Source organism: Pteropus vampyrus, unplaced genomic scaffold (genome assembly GCF_000151845.1).
Source record: "Pteropus vampyrus isolate Shadow unplaced genomic scaffold, Pvam_2.0 Scaffold582, whole genome shotgun sequence".
Lineage (NCBI taxonomy): Eukaryota > Metazoa > Chordata > Mammalia > Chiroptera > Pteropodidae > Pteropus > Pteropus vampyrus.
The window spans coordinates 867,303-890,387 of NW_011889363.1; the positions used below are offsets into that span (position 1 = coordinate 867,303).

The window sequence follows — 23,085 nt, forward strand, 5'->3', positions numbered from 1 at the left end:
TTCTTACCAGAGATGGTATCTCAGATGCCAAGGCTGATCTAGAACCCATTTCATATGCATGCTGCATCTGGAACTAGATGTCCCATTGTTATTCTCGGCCAAGGTAAAATTTGATGACATCACAGCCTTGACAGCCCTAGAAATGCCACCAAGGCATGTGTGAACTCCACACACAGGCTGGCTCCCACCTTAGCCCTTGTTGAGCTTCCTCCCGTGTGCTGCTGTGACTGGGCTCCATGTAGTGGGTGTTCTTTTAATGGTTCCTGATACCTAGGGCCTAGACAACCTCATCCACTCACCTCTTTTCACCTGAAACTCTTAGGGGGGTGATGGATGGGGGTTGCAATGCTACTCTTTGTCCACTAGTACTGGTTTTAAGTTTGGCTAGTCAAACACACATGATGAGAATAGGTGACATTTAGCACCATTTACTCACAAGAAATAGTATAGGAACCACAGCTTGCTGGCAGGGCAGCAGCAGGTTTGTTTCTTCAGTGGGAGTCCTTAAAGCGGTCCAGAGACCATTCTTTGTACACCTGCCCACCCCTAAGGGACAACATACGTACAGTGAAATGAGATGACAGAGGTGATTGTGATAGCTATCTTGGCTATCTCTTATAACTGTCCCATGTGCATAGCATTCATTATCTCAGCAAGAAACATGCCTAGTTAGGAGAGTCACCATACTTACCCCTAAGTTTTCCACCAGATAATTTTTGTCATTTGCTTTCCTCCCAGTCCGGAGTATTTCACCTATCAGGGACAGTTTTACCGTAAGTGGGGGTTGCCTGGTAACACAACTGACCCTCCACCTTGAGCAGATTTCCAAGGGAACAGACTCTGAAAGTTAATCCAAGGTCATATGTGTTTACAGAGGCGAAAGGGTTTTGTTAACCATTTATTAACAAGAAGACTTCATGTTCTTTAGCCTCTTTTTCACCTTAGTAAAGACAGATATGTGAAAGTGGGTTTTGCCCCACTCCTGTGTGCTAGAATAAGGATCTGTTTCTGGTCAAAACATCAGTCTTCCTGTCTCACCTCAATGGCTTGTCCTTTGTCATTCTTCTGAGTAAAGGCAGAAAAAGTTATAGAAAGAAAGATGGGCATTAATCAATTCGAAGAAAGTAACTAGAAAACCTAGGATTAGCAGCTCACCATCAAAGCTCTTTTAGAAACTGACCAGCCACTTCAGTGGGTCATTTAACAAGACAGCCTTCCTCTGCATTAGCGGTAAGGGGAACAATTTCTTTTAAATTCCTGAGCTGATAAACCCATTGGCGAATTTTCTGACTCCCTTGTCTCAGAAAATGGCATTCTCTCCCTGGCCTAAATTTATTCAGAGACTTTCAGAAGACGCTACTTTGGGTTAAAAGTTGGTAAGAATCTGAATCAGTTTGGGCTGCAGTGGACAAGAACCCTGTTCCTCCTTGTCTTCCATAGATCAAGGACACCTTCTTGAGGACTTACACGGATGCCATGCAGAATTACAATGGCAATGATGAGAGGAGCCGAGCAGTGGACCATGTGCAACGCAGTGTAAGTTTGAGGGAAGGATATTGGGTTGGGAAGTGCCTGCAAGGATTGGCCTTAGACTTGTGGTATACTGGTGATATTGGACCAATAGCATTTGCTGTCGATTCTTGTTCTCCAACTTTTGGTCCAGTTCCAGTTCCAAATGTGGACATCCAGCCCTTGTCCAGGGTCCTGTTATCTGGATAATTAGTGTCAAGAAGTATCACTGCCTTTGGTTTGCTTTTCATCAGTAAGGATTGTGAGCATTCTAGGAAAGCTACTTTGCCCTTAAAATATGAAACCCTGGGAAGGAGGTAGGCAGTGAATGTATGACAGCCTTGCTTAGACTTGGTTCCCAAAGGCTGGCATTTTGGAAGTGGTGTCTTTAGTGTGGGTGGAGAGCTCAAGTAAGCTGTGTTCACTGGCTTGGACAGTTTAGTAAGGATGGAGAGTGGAGCTAGAAGAAACTGAGGATCTGTCAGGTGTGTGAATGACCTAGGCTGGCTGGTGTTTTACAGAGGCTATGAGGAAAATAAATATTTCCCTGCCAGGAGGCACTCAGGATGAGAGGTGCTGGTGCTCAAGCCTGACACCCATCAGGATCACCTGGGGAGGATTTTGGTTTGGGGGTGTTTTTTTATTTGTTTTTATTTGTTTTCTTTTTTTGCTTCGGAAGTAGTATCTTAATTTGGAGGGATTTGTTTTGATAAAATTTCAAACTTATCCAGAAAAATTGCAAGAATAGTACAAGAAACCGTGTAACTTTTACCAAGATTCACTAATTATATTTTTGCCCCATTTACTTTAATATTCTCTATGTCAATGGTTGGCAAATCATTTATGTAAAGTTGAGGGCAACACAGTCTCTGTCAAAACTACTCAACTCTGCCACTGTAGAACAGAAGCCACCATAGACAACACATAAACAAAGAGTCCTGGCTATGTCCCAATAAAACTTGATTTACAAAACCAGGCAGCTGGTGGGCTATAGTTTAGCAACATAAGTTCTCTTTTTTCATCTATGTGCATTTTTCCCCCTTACACTATTAGTTTACTTATTAGTATAGATCCTTTGAAGAACTTTTTAAAACCATTTTTGTCTTGTCTCCAATGCTACCAATCCTGATTGAGTCGATCTATATACCTTTACCATCATCCAACTCACACAGGTGATTTTTATGCCTAGCCAGGCCAGAGAACCACTGCTTTACTTTGTGGATGTGGTAAGAAATCCAACATGACCTATCATCTAGGACTAACTTCCTTCTCTGAGTTCAAATGGGCTTCCCAGTGAGGATAATTTTTCGTGGAGGTTCAGCTTATCTTTACTTAGCCTGTTGACTTAGAGGCTTGGCCCGTGTTTCTCTTTTAAAATAAATTTTAAAAAATAGAAAAAAAAGGCAAATGAAAATTGATACACTTATAGCAATGTTTAAGGTTCAGATGGACTAAAACTAAAAATTAAAGTTAAAAAAAAATCAAGAACTATGTGATGTTTAAAAGAAGGCAAACTAAAAGACCCACTAAAAGTATAGAAGAAAAATAAGTAAACTAGATGAGGTAAAAAATGAGATACATAGATGCTAAAATAAGTAGAACACTGCAAGATAAAATTAGAAAATTGAGAAATGTACTTTTAAAATATTTTAATAAAATGGTAACATTAACATATTAAAAAAAAATGTTGCAGGGCAGTGAGGAGACCGCAATCTTTGATCTGCCTCACTGATTCTTTTCCTTTCCCTGTTAATAGCTGAGCTGCTGTGGTGTGCAGAACTATACCAACTGGAGCACCAGCTCATACTTCCTGGACCATGGCATCCCCCCTAGTTGCTGCATGAATGAAACTGACTGTAATCCCCAAGATCTGCACAATCTGACCGTGGCCGCCACCAAAGTTAACCAGAAGGTATTTGCTTCCTCTCAGTCCTGATGGGATGAGTAGTGAATGTTTGGGTGGGCTTTTTTGTTTCTGTGAGATTATGACAAGTAGGTTAGAAATGGTAGCCTAGCAAGGAGTCAAGAATATTCCTTTGCGGTCCTTCATTGCCTGGGAGAGGCACTCAAGGCTACCCACTTCTGAAGGAGAAAGCTGTGACTCAGCTCAGTTTCACATTCCTCTCTCTCAGCAAGAATCTACCAGGCATAGTTAGGAAGGTTTAGCAAGTGTTTTCTGTTAACCCTGGTGCCAATGTCAAACAGGGAATGCTGGCTTTCTTCTTTCTGGGTGTCTTTCTTCTGCTTAGTATATCTTCTAAACATGAAATCATTTGCAGCTGGGTCCATAGCAGGAAGAGGGAGTAGAGTTGACAGACAGCATTTGCTTCTGCTAAGAGGGTAGCCTTTATTTTAGGGAGTTCACTACTATAGGAAAAGAAATCGACAACTCTAATTTAATTCACTGTCGACATTCTGACTCCAAAAGAAATTAGGAAAGAAAAACTGGCTAAACGAAATTTGAAATTTAGTATGTAGTGGAAATGAGAGAAATGAAATTTCAGTATTCTACTTTACAGAGAATATGGTGAAGACATGACACAACTACATGTGAAGGCTATCTATTAAATGTTTAGAGAAATGCCAGATACGAAATCTATTTTGGTAAACAAAAGGGCTAATAAAATTTTACTATTGAGTTTACCTGTGGTTATGAGGCCATCAGGTAAATCTTTTCTTACTAAGATAAAATTCAGTTCTTCTAAGGTCTTCAAAATTCTTTGTGATCTGGTACAACTACTGAGTAATTCAAAGAAGATAGCCATTCTCTGAAAATTAGAATGTAAAGAGATGGTTTCTGTATTTTATCAATTTAATGTTGGTATTTGTAGCATAAACACTGCAAGGCATTGTTGCTATCTTGTCATTCTGCAGTTATTTTGCTATTGTTGTGGTGAGGTAAAGTGTTCAGTATTGATTGCTTCATGTCTTGGCTATGAAGACATCTATTCCTACTAGAATTCTCTTATGAACCCAAAGTTTAGGCCTCTTTCACCTCTCATCAATGAGGTTTCTACGTGGACCTTTCTAGTACACACTCATACATGTTATTATGCTGCTGTTTTATGAAATGCCAAACTTGCCTAGCACATGGTGAATACTCCAATTTATAAAAGGCAAGAAGTGCTTTGTGGCCGTGAGATATTGGCATATCAGAGCCTCAGGAGGTCATTTGTAGAAGTGGCAACTATCAACCTTTGATAAGTCTTTTTTATACTCAAATTTCCACTTCTTTTGTGAAAGTTAAGGATCTAGAAGTCAGGCATATGGGGTCTGGAGTCAGACTCCAGTTTAAATTCTAGCTCAGCCACTTGCTGGTTGAACGATCTTGACCAAATTAATTTTTCTTGGTCTTGTTTTTCTCATCTGGAAAATGGACATAATAATAGTTCTGCCTCTTAGGATTGATATGAGGATTTAATGAGAAAACATATCTAAGGCATGGTGCCTGGCACAGAGTAAGGACACAATAAATGTTAACTTTAACATTTAAAGTTAGCTGTAATGTAAATGTCAGGATGATGATGGTGAAGTTAGTTTCCCACTGTACTGGCTTTTATGAGAAATGATGCAGCAGGTTCTTGTAGGAAGAATTTCTTTTTAGTATTCCAAAGCAAGTTTAGAGGCATATCCTATAGTGCATTTCTGTAATCCTTACATTTATTTCCAGAAAGAAAGATCGTTGAGCATTTTTTCATTTTATTGATAACCTACAAATTGACCTCACTCCCTGCCTCCCCCCACAATCCTACTTTACATTTTCCTGAGCATCTCAAATACCTGGAAGAGGAGCTTAACATCTCTCCTACTTCCCTTGTACTCTTGAACCTGGCTCCCTGAGAGGAGAAGAAATGAGTGAAAACGGAAATTCATCTCTTGAGTTTCATTGGCTATTCTCATTGAATGCTCACATAAACCTCTGAGACAAATTACTTCTCAGGTCTGAGTCTCAGATGCCTCATCTATAAAAGATAGGAGATGGGGATGGGTGGAGACAGTAATAGTAGATGCTCATAAAGATTAGCACCCCCCCTCCCCCATCACTGGCTCCCTCCCTCAGAAGGCTTAACTACTGCCACATTCTAGCTATATGGAATCCTGTTATATATATATAGAATAAATACATTCTAAATCCCCATAGATCTTTTGGTGTCTTGAGCCCTCTGCTCTGACAGCACAGAAAGATGACTCTTGTCTCGTATCTGGCAGCCTGAGAAACCTACCTTGTACAAATAACTGGGAGACAGCAGTAAGGAGGTGAAAACAGTAAAACAGAATATTTATTGTTTTATTTGGGGGATGGATTTTATTTTGGTTCTTTTAGCAGGATAATGAAATGTCTGCACGTTCAGTTAGCCAATAGCATTGACTGAATCCCTCCTCCATAGGAATTCTTTGACATTTTTAAGAGCAAGGGCAAGAGGATGAGTGACTTATTCTAGTTGGCAGCTACTGAGATACTCTTCCTGGAATCTGTCTGGGACTAGCCGTCTACTCCTAGTATTGAAAGTCAACCACTTACAGATGTTTTCCATTGGTGACTATGTTGACTTAGATGTGCTGAGTGCCTGAGCAAATTATCTGTTGTTTCTGGGTGTTTCCTAGAACACTAGTAGGCCTCTGTAAGTTTATATCACACCTGACAACCAGGCTTTCATTTTAGGAAATTAAAGAGATTGTTGTGAGGGATAAAATTATGGTTTTGTGGAGAACTTCAGAGGGAATGCAAACATGGTCTGTGGTATATATCAAAGCAGTTCTTGCAGTCTGCAGATCTATACTGACCTGGAAAATGAGCTTGTGGGTCCATATGGTAAATTACAGAGCTAAATCCAGAGATGGAAAGCATTGATTTTAACCTTGGTCTTGTATTATTTAAACAACAACAAGGAAGCTAAATCACTTTCATCTTCTCATTTTACTGATATGATTCATTCATTTACTTTCTTATTTGGAATAAAAAACAGTGGGGGGACTTTTCTTATAGAAGAGCGTTTCTTGAACTCTAATGAGCATGTGAAACATTTGGAGATGTTATTAACATTCATTAAAATTCATTAAAAACAAATAGCCTAGGGACTTGGCACATTCTAATTCAATAGTTCTGGAGTGGGGCCTCAGATTCTGCATTTCTAGCTAATCCTCATGTGTTGCTGCTGCTGCTCATGGAAGAACCCCACTATGAGGAGCAATGTTTAGAGAGAATGATTTTGCTGCAATTGTAGTAAGGCCAGGCACCCACTTCATTTTTCTGGTTTCTCTTATTGGTTGGAGTAGGCTTATCAAAAATAATGTAGCTGATTCTGAAATTTCCTAAAATGCAGAAATCATACTTCAAAAAAATATAATCAGCTTATGTGTAGAATTGAAGTTCATAGGGGAAAAAAGTCGATGCCAAGCTATTTTACAAAAGAAGATAATAGCTCACCTCACTTCTCTCTATTTGTTATTATTAGGTTTTTATTTCTGTATTTTGAGCCAACCTAACACTGATGCTGGTCTGAACTTTATTCCTCTGCTGGACCATCAACCACCACTGTAGGAGAAGATACAGTAATGATAACCAGCATGGCAAAACACTATCTTAGCTGATACTATTTGGAAAAGTATTGGAATGTCCACATCTCTTCTTGCTTTGAATTCTTCCTAATCCAAACTGCTCTCCCTTCCACGACATTTTCAAAAATAGTGTGATATAGTTTCACTAGTAAGAATGAAATCAGCAAGCAAGCTTCTACTCTAAAGAGAGAATCAAATTTCAAAACTCCACATGAGTGATAATGTATTTCCTTTCCCACCCCTGCCCTGGAGTTTAAATTTACATCAGGTAACTAAGGCGTATCATTTGTCCATTGCTGTGAAAACATGTGTCAAAGCACTGCTGCTAATGTCTTTTTCTCTGCAAAAAGACTGTGAATGCATAAACACTTATTAAAAGATAGAGCATTGACAATTTTCACAAGCTATGAGAAATGTTAAATTGCTAAATTTTGAATTTAACAATGGGAGACTTTTTTGTTGTTGTTCTTCAGATGTTATTATAATTTAGTGTGCCTTTCTTGACAAACAAGAATCCTTTTTTATCCTGTTTATGAAATTAATGTCTTGATTTTTCATAGAATTTATATATTCAAGTTGAAGCCCTTTTTCAGAAAACTGGAAAATGACCATGTCTTCTAAAGCCAAATACATCAACTCAGAAGTCTAGATTGATTTGGCCCAGTTCCAAATGAACATACATATAAATGTTCCCCCAACTCCTTCCCTTCCTCCTCCTCCCCCTTTTCTCCTCCCTCCCTACCCTCCTCCACCACCTCCTTCCCCATTCTGTTATCCCTCCTTCTACTCCCTTGATGTTTTGAGTTTAACAGAAGAGTTAGTTTTTGCCTTTGCATTAGGGGTAATGCACAAAATTTAGTGTTTCCTACCTGTACTAGATGAGAACATGTAATCCAGAATAACAACAACAAAAAACTTGTTTAGCAACATTGGCGAACTCCAACCAGATCATTTATTTTAAAGAAAGGTGAATAACTAATTTTTAAACTAACACTGAAATTGGTAAAAGTGGTGTTGATTTTAATCACAACATTTAGCAATTTCATAATATGTTAAAGGGAAATTTCCTTCACTTTATGCATAAAGTTATTGATATCCAGAAAGAGGAAGTGACTTGTTCAAGGGCATATAGGAAATTTGTGGAAAACACTCTAGAACATAACTTTTCCCTACTTTTTTAAAAAAACTTAATAGTCTCCTTAGAAAGAACCCTAAATGCTGTAAAGTTGGCAGGAACTCAACACACCTTCCTCTAACCAGATGATTTCCGTTTATCCAAGATTTTGCCATTTGTTGTCAAAATACTAGTAACTAATGCTTATAATGCTGAGTTTTCCTGTTCAAGAATGTAAAATGCCTTTTCATCCGTTCAGGTCTACTTCTGTATCTCTACAGTGTTTGCTTCATAGATTTTATAGATTTCTTGCTAAATTTAATCCTACTGCTGAAACATTTGTAGATGAAAGTACAGTTGACTCTTGAATAACATGGGTCTGAACTGCACATGTCCACTTATACACTGTTTGTTTGTTTTTTTTTTCCCCAATAAATACCTGTACTGTTTTCTCTCATGGTTGGGAGTCTGCAGATGCAGAGGGCCAGCCGTACACCATTTTATATAAGGAACTTGAACATCTGTGGATTTTGACATCCACAGAGGGTCCTGGAACCAACACCCTGCAGATACTGAGGGATGATTTAAGTTTGAGGGGAGTCAAAAGTTATACACAGATTTTTGGTTGTGCAGGGATTCAGCACCCCAACCACCATGTAGTTCAAGTGCAACTGTGCGTGTGTGCAAATGTATGTATGTATGTATATGTGTGTGTGTGTGTATATATATTATGTGTGTGTGGGTATATGTGTGTATGTATGTGTATATGTGTGTGTGTGTGTGTGTGTGTATATATATATATATATATAATTTGCTTTAAAATAATCTAGCCAAGGAATGAGAGTTAGGGAGATTTAAATGAATGTTAGAAGAAGGGTCATTTTGGGGTTCATTGTACTACTCTCTATACTTTTTTGTATGTTTGAAATTTTTCATTAATTTTTAAGTATGAAAAGAATGCTAGTAAGTTCCTCAGGTGAGTTACAATTGTATTTGCTGAATGAAGATCGGGATGCATGTGGGAGTGTTTTAAGTTAACACAGCCCAGTCTGACCTGGTTAAAACATATCCCCAAGACTATCTCTCTCTGTTTCCAGGGTTGTTATGATCTGGTAACCAGTTTCATGGAGACTAACATGGGAATCATCGCTGGAGTGGCTTTTGGAATTGCATTCTCCCAGGTAGCCTATATAATTGTGAAGTCTGATCAATTTCCTCTGTCTCTTGCTTTCCTTTCCCTTCCTAGTCTCCAGACTCCCTGCCTGCCTCCTTGTACCTTAGGAAAGTTGATAGATGAGGTCAGAACTCCTTGCTCATTAGTCCTCAGGTCATTTGTTTATTGATTTTCCTTTTTCAACTTAAATGAAGTTTTGCCATCAAGGGAATATCGGTTACAGTTCGACTAATGAGTAGCTCCAGAAAAACAACTTGCTTCTTCTGTAGGTCAAATGGAGGTTAACTGAACAAAATGCTGGCTTAATTGGAGCATAAACAACTACAAACATCAAATGGCTGATCTGGATTTGGGGGGAGGCTTTTTCCCTAGTTGACCTGTTCCTTTTCTGTTCTTAATTTCTGTAGATCATGTACAAGATCTCATCCTTTAAAGAAAGCCTAAATTTAGCCAATTTCATTTTGTGGTCATTGTTTTAATTTCTAGGTTTGACTACTGTTTCTTAAGAGTAAACTGAATTTCTATATATTACATTTTATATCCCTTTATCTCTACCTAGCCTCTCAAAAACAGTGACGAAAGTAATTACACAAACTAAGTGAGCCACACGTATTCAACGATGGAAAAAGATTAAGCTAAGTCTAAAATTTTGTCCACCTCTACCAGGCAGTGTACTGTCCCACAGGCTCTGATCTCCTGGCTACATGATATATCATTGCTATAATATTGCTATGGGTGGAAGGGTTGGCATGTATACTTAACAACCAAATAAAACTTTATGTTTAACTTATTTTCATACCAACAGATCATTTTTTCAACAAAGCCCAATTAATGTTATCTCAGTAATGTATTCACGTCTCTAATTTCACCTGCTTGAATTTTATATTGGCTCTCTCAGACTATAATAAGTTTTTCTCCACTCCTCTGTATCTCTTTCTTTCCTGCTGAGCAATACAGATGCACTTTAATCTTATTCAAGTTTATTACTAAAGGTTATTTTTTGGAATACGGCATACATAAATTTTAGGTATAGAACTTAATAAATTATCACAAAATGAATATACCCATGTAACTGTCACTTAGATCAAGAAATCGAACATTGGCCTGGTAGTTTTTGCAAATATAGGGCTTAGCCTTAGTTAAGTCGAAAAATTTTCTTCCCAAGCAGTTACAAAAACATTTGTGACATTTCATGTCACAAGAGCATGTGGACTCAGCCAACATGAGTGTATATTTCTTATGGAAGTTCCAAAATGCTTTACCATACTTCGTTTTTGGGAGCTCATAAAGTAAATTAAACCCTCACACACCAACACATAGACTGACCGGAGTGGCATCACAAACAGTGCCTATTAATTCAGTCTCCAAAGACATTTCAAAAGAAGTTGTGGCCCTGAACTTTCTTCTGGTCGCTATCATATTTCAGTAATAACACTTCAGTGACATATCCATAATGGCCAGGAGACGTTTTATAGGATCCCAGACCTCGTGTCCAATGCAGATATGCAGGATGCACTTGACAGCTTACACATATAATTTACACATGTATGTGCAGCATCAAGTTCACATCCATCTACAGGACAGACTTGTGCTGGACATTTGAGGAGGACTGTCCTCTTGGAGAAAGGAATGGTGCTGAAGTCTCTCCTAAAGACTATCCTAGAACTGCAAAGGCATATGATGCCAGCACACTACGTGGGGAGAAGAAAGCCTCAAAGAATGTGGAATCTCATGGATGAAACATCTTATTATGTAGGAACATTCCCATGTCTCCATGAGGGGGTAGGGGACAATCCCATTTTCATTAATGAAGCAACTCAAGTCATAAAGAACCTCATTAATACCTCCCTCCACACCTTTCTCACACATCTCTATGAAGGGATTTGTGCTTAGACAAAGGTTTACCTGGCCTGATGAGCATTAATCTCTCTGCTACCTTGAAGAAATCCCTCATGTAGGAATCGTTGAGTTTGCTCTGTGGCCCTCTAGGGCAGTGAGAGAGGGCTTTGGCCCCAAGGAACCCCCAAACAGAAACTCTCTGCAGAAAGTTTAGTTCTCATATGGTATCACATAGTCGTTGGAATAAGAAAACGAAACATAAAGCTCCGTGGCATTGCACAATTAGTACCATTCACCCACACGGCCAGATAGATACAATGGGGAAGAGACTTGAGTCTTGTTTTGCTCAGCTTGGGATAGGGAGAGGAATGGCCAGATGTTCTAGAAACTGCAGCTTTTAATGGCGCCAGCAGCTTCAGGGTTCCTGGAAGCTGAGGTAAGCTTCCAGATGCCAGGAGATCCACAGAATCTCTGGGACAATGGTAGCCACTTACCAGATGTATGTTCAAGAAGAACCAACCATAATGATCTTGGTCAAGACCCAGAACCAAAGCTTTAGCCACATGTGTTCAAAAATCATTGGACTCATGTTACAGTAAAACTTAGCAAATGTTGGCTGATGTTGATGAGTCGATTGTGATGGCCTGTCTTAGTCTTCCGATAATAAGGCATGCTCTACTGAGTAGAGGCCACAGATAGATCAAAGCAGGTGGGAAAGAATAGAGCTCGTACTTGCGCTCACACTCTCCCTCTCCCTCGCCCTCGCCCTCTCCCCGTCTCTCTCCCCTCCTCTCTCCCCCCACCACCTTTCCTCACCTGCCTTCTACCTTCTCCTTGCGCTTTTCCTCCTCTGTTTTTGTGATCTCCATGCTATCATCCCTTGGAACAAACTGGCCTTGCCTATCTGTTGAATTAGAAATTAAATGTGGTATAAAGTACAAGGAAAAGTAAGCCGAGTCTAGCCTTTTAATAGACTATGCAAGAAGTTAGCTAATTCAGCTAACTTAAAGCCCTTGAGTTATATTTTTGGACAGTAGCATTTGGCAGGCATTTAATACTTCTCTCCACAAACTCCCATTGCCCTTGCCCTCTCAAAGAACAGCCCATTTGTCTGGACTTGATGGGCAGGTTTTGCTGTCCTATAAATTTATAGTAGGAGCTTGAATGTATTTTGAGCTATTTGGGCAGCTACTCTTTTACTCAAGAGGGCTTGGGGAAACACAGACAGTGTGGAGTGGAGGAGACATTATCTCCTGTTTTCCCAACATGGCCTGGAAGCCGAAAATGAGGGTATCTGAGTCTAAACACTGGAAGTGCTCCATTTGTGACATGACTTCCCACTTTGGTTGGTCTTGGTCTGTGTGCACACTTGCATGTGTATGTGTGGAGTAGTAGTGCTGGGAGTGGTGGTGGTGGTGGTGGTAGGTGTCTTCTGGACCTCTGTATTTAGCACTTCTGTATCCAATGTAAATAGACATAGGGCTTTACTAGACTTGCAACCTATTAGTCTGAATTAATCACCCACATCACAGAATGTTACAGTCCTGAATAGGGACAATAGTGCTGTTTTCCAGAAGGAGAGAGTTGAGTGGCTTGTTTGAGGTTGGGTGGCTACAGTGGATCCAAGATTACAATTCTGCCCTCCTCACCTGGTCTGTTGTATTAAACATTTAGGCCAAAGGTCACCTTTGCTATTGCCTCAGGTAACATTATGGGCCAGGAATTTTTTTTTTCTGGGACTTGTTTACCTTTTCTATGTAGAGGGCAGGGCAAAGCTGTTGCTAGCCTTGATGAGACATGGCCAAATAAGGCTAACGGAACTATTTACTCATTCCAGATGGTTCCTAATACCATTTATACAGTTCTATTTCAAACCTTGGCACTTTCTCAAGGACAGGAAAGTTTTATTTAATTTTCTAGTTATATCATTAACATAAAATCTCCACAGCATTATAAGAATCTCAATTTTTGACCTATTGCTTATCACTTATTTAAAAAGTTGCCTTTGTAACTGTTTGCTCTCCTCTCTCTGCCTCTCAGAGATTGGACCATGTTGGTTTCTCATGGTGATTATAGGGAAAGACACACTTGCCCTGTTGTCTTTTACATCTCTTGTTTTTGCTGACATGGACACCACCTCTCTCTTAGCCCCTCTCTCCCAACTCTTGAAGTCGGTCCTGTTACCGGTAATTTGCAGAACCCCAGTGATATAATCTGTGTTACTAGATTTTTGTGTTGCCCAGACCTCTCAGTTCTTTGTGTGTGGGGTGCCTTGAGAACACCTGGAACCGGCCTTTTGTAACTTCTCTCCCTCCTTCTCTGGCTTCTCAGTTCTTGAAACAGCAGGATCTCTTAGAAGTTTTCATGAGCCAAAGGAAAGCAGAATATAGTACTGACAAGGCAGACAATGGTAAAAATAAAATGTTACTTCAAAAAATTAGATGAATGCTAATTACAAAGTCTTAGACAAATATAAATAATCTGATCTAAAACCTCTTAGGCTGTACAGGATTAGGCATTTCACTAGCCGGGGGAAGGGTGAGTGGTAACTCTGAGGTCTCAGTCTTGAGGGTTTTTCAGCATAGGAGACAAGCTCTCCTTTTCCAGTCTCCCTCTGGGGTTTAAAGCAGAAGTGTGTCCAAATGTCCACATACTGCAGCCTTAATACATAACGGCAGTGTGCTTCTGGAGGGCAATCTGGAATCCTTCAGAGGCTACCTCTGCTCTTTGAGGCACTTTTTACATATATTTAACCTAATTAAAGGCTTCTTTTATGTAAAGATGAATCTTTCTGTCTGTAGATTAATTGGGTCTACTGGCAAACCAGTGTTTTGTACTGCCTCAGACTGAGAAAGAGGACATGTCTTTAGGCTGAACAAGCTTTTTGTTATGTACTTGGAAATAATCTGGTAATAATAAGTATTAAGTATAGAATGCTTCCAGTCTCCCCCCACTTTCCCTTACTTGGTACCTCTGGAAATTAGAAATCAAAGTTTTCTCTCAAATATGATGAAAATACTATAACAAATTTGAAATCAGTAGCCCTGTGAATAATTCAAAATACCTACATATCCCAAGTCCTAGTTTTTCTTGTACTAGAATTAACTAAAATAAAAGCCAATGTATGTAAAATACTGTTTTCACATAGCTTGTATGTGTATGTGCCTCAGTCTAGGACATTTTTTTAGGGAAACAAATTTCTTAGTAGATGTTAAAAATGATTTTAAAAAATCTGTCTTTTTCCATGGGCAAACAGAAGAAGGAATGTTCTTGCCCCATAAATACAAAATATAGTAAATTTAAAAGCAAATAGCTTTTATTTTTACTTATATATTGAAGAGTTATTGCTTCTGTGCGAAAGAGTATGTCCAGTGCACAGGGATATAGTAAGGATAACTTGATATACCCAAATGTGCTATGCACCTCTAATACTTCTTTGTTTCTTGCCTGAAATCTGGCTTTTGAGAGTATCAAGTGTGTTCTAATGTATATATCTGTCCTAGAAAATGGCAGGTCTAATGAACAAAGGACAAGGTATAAGGTTCAAACTCCTTGCACTCATAGAGGGCATTTTAGTTTCTCATTTGGCACAGTATTCTGGAGGTCACAGCCATGGTTCCTTTGGCCATTTGGTGGTACATGCATGACACTATGTATTTCATGGCACAAAATGATGTTGGCCAGAGCCTTGGTAGAGGATAGGGCAAAACCAATAGGTAGTGATTTTTCCTTACCCGACAGAAGTTGTAGTTTGCATATTTCACAGCACAATTTTAATTTTAAAAAGGAAGATAAGAATGAGAGACTTCAGCAATAAAAGTAGACAGGTGGACTGGAACCTGCCTGGGTGGGTGGAGAGCCAGGAAAATGCAGTTTATGTGTTGCCCTGACCAACAGTGGGTCCCAGTGGGGCTGCAGAGATTTCACCTGTAAGATAAAGGTGACTAGATGAGTGGTTCTCTCACCTAAAAGGCTTGTTAAAGCACCATTTGCTGTCCCTGTCCCCCACCCCTGAGTGTCTGATCCAGCAGGCCTGGGGTGGGGCCTGAGAATTAGCATTTCCAACATTGTCCAGGTAATGCTGATGCTGCTGATTTGGGGGCCACATTTGGAGTGACACTGTACCAGATATTCTCTAAAGGTCATTCTCACCTCTGATCCAATAGAACATAGCCAATTGCTTAAGGAGAAGGGATTCTATTTGGCAAAGAAAAGCTGCAGACCTCCAGACTCAAGTGCACAATCAAGCTCATATCCAGAGAATGCTGAACCTCCAGAGTTAGGAAAGAGAATTTTGGTCTCCAGTGAGCAGAACAGATGTTCTTAAGGATGTCCTGATGGTGTCCAGATCTACCTATCAGATCTTTTATCTTTTATCAGATCTACCTATGCTACAGGTTGAGTCAAGGTACAAACATAGGTAGAGGATTAAGGTCTTCTGAGGAGGTGGAGATATCCTGTTATAGGTTGTACTGGGGCTCCTGAAAAACTAGAAGGTGGGCCTTGGAAGTAGATGGGCCCATCTACATAGATGAGAGACAGAGAAATTTTAAAAAACCCTCTCTCGGAGAAAGAAAATGGTGTATATGATAGAGGCTCTGTTCATCCTTCTGGCGACCAAATCAAAGTTGTGACAGTAATAAGGAGCAGCAGCAAGGAAAAATCGTGTGGGATCTAGATGAACAAGCCATACAACTAGGGAGAAGTCCAGGAAATCACCCTGCAATGGCAGAAGGTAGGACGGGATGAGGACGCGGGCCTGTCTGGTCCTGAGTGGCTGAGATGGAGGCTGCGGCAGCAGCAGAAGCTTCTTAAAGGGGCTGCATCTGCGAGCAGATTTTTGTGGTGACGGACCCGCTCGCTCTGAGTACCAGTGCTGATTAGGCTGTGCGCAGGGGGCACCAGGGACTTAGAGGGAGACATTGTCGGAGCGAGGGCCTAAGGGAGACTTGCTCTGTACAGAAGTGCCGACGGTATCCATTGTTCCCTGTTGAGCCCTGTCCCCTCCCAGTGCGGGGACACAGCGCTGCCATAGCTGTGACATCATCAAACTGGATAACAGAGGTCGCTCTGCCCAGAGGATTCCCTGAAATTCTGCCTCCCCCAACTCGCGACTTCACCTAAGCCACATCCAGGTATATCTTCAGTGAGTCAGGATCTCCTTGCTGTGCAGTGCCTAGACTCATACTAGAGGCAGCTGGCTTCGGTTTCTGGTGTAGCCTTTTGAGGCAACTATAAGCACAGTATCTGTGAATTGCTTGCTGAATCTTGACAGGTGGCCCCGAAGGGGTAGAGGTTTGTGCTAAATTTCGCCTGCAGCTGAACCCCTCTCAGGACTGTGCCACTGGATACTTACTTCACAAATCCATACTAATAAGACTGGGAGACATAGGAGTTTTGCTTAGTACATAGAAACAGACATGGCAAGGCAGCCAAAATGGGAAGACAAAGAAGCAGAAACCATATGAGAGAACGGAACAGAGAACCAGATATAATGGAGTCAAGTAATCTAACAAATGCAGAGTTCAAAACACTGGTTATAAAGATGCTCAATGATCTTTTGGGAAGTGTAGAGAACTTCAACAAAGAGATAAAAAACAAAAATGGAAATGGAAATTATAAAAAGGAACCAGTCTGAAATGAAGAACACATTATCTGAGATGAGAAGTACATTAAATGGAATAAACAAAGTGAATAAAGAAAAGGATTAAATGCTCTATCTAGAGGACAGGAAAGCTAAGGACACTCAATCAGAATGGTAAGAAAAAAGAGGCCAACACTATAAAAATAATTTAAGGAGGATATGGGATACTATTAAGGGTCCAAATATCCTTCCAATTAGCATATTTCTTCTGTTTGAAGAAATAATGATGGAAAACTTCCTTAACCTGGTGAAGGAAATGGACATAAAACCCCAGGAAGCTCAGACAATTCCAAAAATCAGGTATCCAAAGAGGCCCACACCAAGATACATTATAATTAAAATGCCAAAGGTTAAATACAAAGAAAGAATATTAAAAGCAGCAAGAGAAAAACAAATAATTACCTATAAGGAAACACCCATAAGACTGGCAGCTGATTTCTCAAAAGAAACTATGCAGGACAGAAGGGCTTGGCAAAAAGTATTTGACAGGATAAAGACCCAGGATCTACAAACAAGAATACTTTACCCAGCAAAGCTATCATTTAGAGTTGAAGGAGACAGATAAAGAGCTTCCCAGACAAAAATAAGCTAAAGGAATTTGTCAGCACCAAGCTAGTATTACAGGAAATGTTGGAGGGACTTCTTTAAGAAGAAAAAACATGTATCAAAAACAGGAATAAAAAATGTAACAACTACATTCCTATCAATAAGTACCTTAAGTGGAAAAGAATTAAGTGCTCCAACCAAAAGACAGAGTGGCTGAGAGGATAAGAAAACAAGACCCCTACATATGAAAAGAAAGGAGATAGAAAAAAATATTGCATTGATAGACCTAGCAGGTATTTAAGTCAGACAGAGAAAGATAAATACTATATGATTTCACTTATATATGGAATGTAAGGAATAAAAAGAACAAACTGATCAAAAACAGACTCACAAATATAGTGGACAATTTGGTGTCGGACAGAGGGAGGGGGGTTTGGGAGGCTGAGAGAATGGGAGAATGGGGTGAAGGGCTAAAGAAGTACAAATTAGTAGCTGATGGATGGTCATGGGGATGGGGAGCATGGCATAGGGAATGCAGTTAGCATTAATACGTTGGCCTAGGTGGAGGGTCTGGAGAGGGAGGGAGTGATTGGGGGGGATCATTTTATGAACTGTATAGATGTCTAACCAATGTACTGCATACTTAAAACTTAATAAAATAAATAAATTTAAAAAAAAACCCCTCTGTCCTCCCACCTAACCTCTCACAAGCTATGACCATAACTTCTTCACCGCCAAACTTAAGAATAGTGTCTTGTTGTCTTAAAGAAAGAACTATTATTTGGTCAGCTGAGTATGGCTGGAGTATCTATGTTGGGATATCTTCCCAAATACATGTGCTTATGTTTTGGATTGAATTTTTACATCTAAAAAAATCTTGATAATTCTGTGGTACTTAATATTTTCATTATTCTCATAGCATATGAACACATTTTAATACTACTTATGTGTTAAAAGTTGTTTTTAAATGGCCAGAGTGAGCTAGAAGTTTATGACCAATTTGAGAACCTCCAGTTGTCTTCCACTGGTAGTTAGGCTTACTAAGTTTTAGATTACACTATTGAAATCAGGTTTGATATTTTTCTCCTGTCCTTTCTATATTTGTGTACAAAAACCCTAGTTGTTAAAAATTATATTTGAGGAGTCAAAGCAGGGTGTAGTTCAGTGATTCAAGATTGCTGTTCTCATTTTTTCCCCTGGCAACAGCTGATTGGCATGCTGCTGGCCTGCTGTCTGTCCCGGTTCATCACGGCCAACCAGTATGAGATGGTGTAAGGAGAAGGTGAGTGGTGGTAGGAACTGTTTAATTTCAAATTTCTCCCTTTGGGACACATACTACCCTTCAAATGGGAACGAGTACTGCCCAGCCACTTAATTACTTGATCTTAGCGGCCCTTGTCCATGTGCCAAAACCCTATTTCTGTGGAGCTGGGGAAGAAATGTGATCATTGCTATTGTGGAAAATGTATAAATGTTCTTTTCAGGTTGTTACCTTATTTTAAGTCCTTATTAATGGTCACTCACATGTTTTAATCTCTCTCTTAGTCTTTCAAGAACGACGGAATAAGAAACCTGATTTAAAAAAGAACTGCAGCAATCCTTGAAAGACTTCCAAAGAATGTTAGAGCACAGTATATATTATACCTGCCCTGCTCTCCCTAATCCCCTACTCCATGTGCAACTGATACTCCCACACAGTCTCTGCCCCACCTTTCAGCCCAAATCATGTGTAGTGTTCCATTTTGTGAAGCCCTGTTGTGCAGACTGTAGCCAGGTTCTCTGCATCTAGTCCTAGTGGACCCCGCCTGAGGCTCTTCCATCTGTACTTGGTCCAACTGCAGCTCATCGTAGGTGACTGGTTGTCACACCATCACTGGCCCCACTAGGCCCTGCATGTAGTGTAGGAGGCTCCTATTAGCCCTTCATCATGATTGATAAATGCCACATCCCTTGATATAGATAAACAGCTATCTGTTCTTTTGACTTAATCTTCTTCTGTTTGGGTTTCCTTTTACTATGGCTCTTTTCCTGCCTTCTCCAGGCTGCCTAGCACATGTAAAGAGGTACATCAGTAATTGTTCATGAGGAGAAAAAAGCATGTGTGATGCATGAAGGAAATTGAGTTTTAGGTGGCCTCTTTGATCATTATTATTATATGCCTGGGTACATATAGCCAGTTTAGTGCATCTATGCCTCTCAATTGAAACCTGTATAATCCTATTACAAAACTGTATTGTTGCTTCCCATGAAGGAAATAATATTACTTTGTTTTCCCCAATTAATTGCTATTGTGTTATTTTACTTCTTTCTGTATTTTTTCTTTGCATTGACATTATAGACATCGAGGACGTCATCAAATCAATTTAAAAATGAGTATGAAGGGAGAACAGAAGTCAAAATATTTTTCAAAGATCTTAAAAATAATGCCTCTGTCTAGCATGCCAACAAGAATGCATTGATATTGTGAACATTTGTGATACATGTATTAATAAATAGAGTCATTACAAATAGTTGTGTCCTGTTTTTGTTTTGTGATTATTGCATAAGTTTTTAAACACATATTTCTATTCCATTCTGTTTCACAAGGGATTGGAGGTAGACCAACTTACACACTGACACACCCTTCCATACACATTCCCACCTCTCCCCTCCAAAATAGCCTTGGGTTCCATAAAAGCTGAAGGGTTAGAGATTTTTATGGAAATTTCAGAAACTCGAATCATTTATCATGAACAGGATATATTGTTGGCTGCAAAAATAGAACCTTCATGTTACTTCAGGCTAGAGGCAGAAAGATTTCAGCAGACTTTTTAAAAATTTAGATGTCATTTTTTTTTTTAAAAGGAAATGAACATCTTTCCTTCATCATTTCTAATGAGCATATATTCTTTCCTTCTTTCTTCTCTGGATTGAATATACTCGATCTAGAGAAGAGATGTCATTATACCATACCATTTAGTGGTCCCAATGCCCTGGTTCAAACTAAGTATGGAATCCTTGATTTAAAGAGCATTTTATCAATAAGTACAATAGATATTACCATGATCTATATTTTTTTTCCCTTCTTAACGAATTATCCTTTAAAAACCTGGTTAAAAAAAAGTCAACATTTTTAGAGAATTAAGGAGCTCTCTTCTATGGAAACATAGGTAGCTTAACACTTTTCGAAGTTTCATTTTTAAATTTCTATTTTATTATATATTGAAATGAAGCTTTTCTGTAAAATCCTAAATAGTCCAACTCATGGTTCACCCTTTTGGAAACTATGTATTCATTAGAATACTACTACTAATACTGGTATACTTTGGTTAGCAAGAAATCTATACACTTTCTAAACTGTATTCAGATATCACCATTATATAATTTCAATGAGAAACATTTGGACCAAGGTTGATTTGACTTTAAAAATGTAAAGTATTTATGTTTCAACCTGGAATGACTTGTGTATAATTTACATTCCTCCTTCAAAGGAAATGAAAAAGACACAAATTGAAATACCTTTTTTTTTGAGGTATAACATTTGCATGTGGTAAATTGCACAGAATGCAAGTGTACAGCTTGAATTTTCATTTTTCGCTCTTGACTTGTAGGAATTCCTTATATCTTTTGATATTAACCTCTTATCAGATAGTGTTTACAAATATTTTCTCCCAATCTATAGGTTGTCTTTTCATTTCTGTTGCTGTGCAGTAACTTTTATTTTAATATAGTCCCACTTATTTATTTCTGTTTTTGTTTTTTGTGCTTTTGATGTCATATCCAAAAAAATTATTGCCAAGACCAATGTCAAAGAGCTTTTCCATGTTTTCTTCTATAAGTTTTATAATATCCAGTCTTATGTTTAAGTCTTTAATCATTTGAGGGTCTGGTTTCATTCTTCTGCACGTGTATCCAGTTTTCTCAACACCATTTATTGAAGAGACTTTTCTTTCCTCATTGAGTATTCTTGACTCCCTTGTTAAAAATTAGTTAACCATGTATGTGAAAATTTATTTCTGTGCTCTTGATTCTATCCTTGGGTTTATGTGTTTGGTTTTATGTCAATATTGTACTGTTTTGATTAGAATAGCTTTGTAATATTGTTTGAAATCAGGAATTATGATACCTCCAGCTTTATTGTTCCTTCTCAGGATGTCTTTGGCTATTTGGGGTCTTTTGCAGTTCCATATAAAATTTAGGACTGCCTTTTCTATTTCTGTGAGAAATGACATTGGAATCTTGATAGGGACTGCTATCCCAAGTAGGATTGCATCCCTCACTGTGACTGGTTTCTGTCAATTGAATATACAGATGGCTTTGGGTAGTATGGACATTTTAACAATATTCTTCTGCTCCAGTCAGTTCTTAATTAACCATATTTCTAGGGAGAAGTGAAAGCAGTGACATAGATAATATAAAATATCAAAAGTCCTTTCTTCCTAGCAAGAGCAATATTTGATTCTATAGTGCCTTCATTATTTGTGGATTGATTTTAGAATAATGTTTACCTTTTGTGTTGCGCTCATTCTAATATAATTAGTTTATGTTCCCTAACTATATACAGATTTGAGTGTATGAAGAGGAAATAATTTAAGCATGTCATTAAAATATGCTGGGACAGTCTAAGGAATACATTATGATTAAAATAACAGAAAATACACAAAAAAGATTTTATTCTTATTGTTTGCACACGTTTAACAGTGATAAAAGCCTCTGGACAAAACTTAAGTTGAAAGGTATTTGAGATTATAATCATAGATTACCCCAGAAATTGATTTCTTAGTTTTTAACCTGGCCATTAAGTATTTTTTAAAGCTCACAGGTGATTTTAATAGGCAGCTAGGATAGGCACCTCTAGAATCAGAATTCAGCTTACTGTTTTCAACTTATGCAATGCTTCTATCCCATTTACTTGAGATTATTTTACTCTGCTTAATATATGCTTGTTTCTACCTCCATGCTTTTCCTCTCATTTTTTCTGTTTGGCATGCCTTTCCCAAGGTGTCCTATCTTCAAAGACTATCTCTTCTGTGATATTCTTCCTGACGACTCTAGTCCTAATTGAGCATAACCATTTCTCTCTGTGCCCCACATTTTAGATCAGTTATTTCCTAGAACATTGTCCATATCGTCTATCAAATTTATAAAGTTATAGTAATGTCTTATCTTTGAAATCTTAACTATATCTAGATTTGTTACCTTTTTCATTTCAAATATTATTTGATTTTTTTCTTCGATTATGCCAGAAATTTGTCTATTTTATGTCTTTCCAAAAACTGGCCCTTTGGTTTGATCCTCTCTATTGTTTGTTTTCTATTTCATTAATTTCTGCTCTTTTCTTTCTTCTACTTTCTTCGGTTTTCCTTTAACTGGAGATAAAATTCTAGATTTGCAGTTGAGGTATTTTAATACTATTATTAAGAATTTGCATTCTTATTAATATTTTTAACTATCTTTTCTAATGTGATCATGAAAGGCTGTAAATTTTTTTCTAAGTGCTCCTTCAGTTGCATTTCAGTTTTGATTTACAATTTTTATTGTCTTTCAGTTTTAGACATTTTGCAGTTTCCAATAGGATTTATGCTTTGAACCATAAATTAGAAATTGTTTTTGTTTTTGTTTTTGTTTCCAATGTGTAGTTTGAGGCTGTCCTTTTGTTCAAAAAAGTTGTTTTGTAAGATAAAGATTTGTATTTGTTGAGGCTTGCTTTAAGCTCTAGTA

At 38.5% G+C, this 23,085-nt stretch overlaps 1 protein-coding gene across 1 annotated transcript in view; it reads left to right on the top strand.

Moving 5' to 3' along the window:
* Positions 1 to 19,895, top strand: part of TSPAN7 (tetraspanin 7) — a 127,054-nt gene extending 107,159 nt beyond the window's left edge. The window contains exons 4-8 of the mRNA XM_011384456.2: positions 1,441 to 1,536; positions 3,266 to 3,421; positions 9,280 to 9,363; positions 18,592 to 18,667; positions 18,931 to 19,895. Coding sequence (XP_011382758.1) covers positions 1,441 to 1,536; positions 3,266 to 3,421; positions 9,280 to 9,363; positions 18,592 to 18,660 — 405 coding nt within the window. The 3' untranslated portion in view covers positions 18,661 to 18,667; positions 18,931 to 19,895. The remainder of the gene's footprint in view (positions 1 to 1,440; positions 1,537 to 3,265; positions 3,422 to 9,279; positions 9,364 to 18,591; positions 18,668 to 18,930) is intronic.
* Positions 19,896 to 23,085: the final 3,190 nt, after the last annotated feature.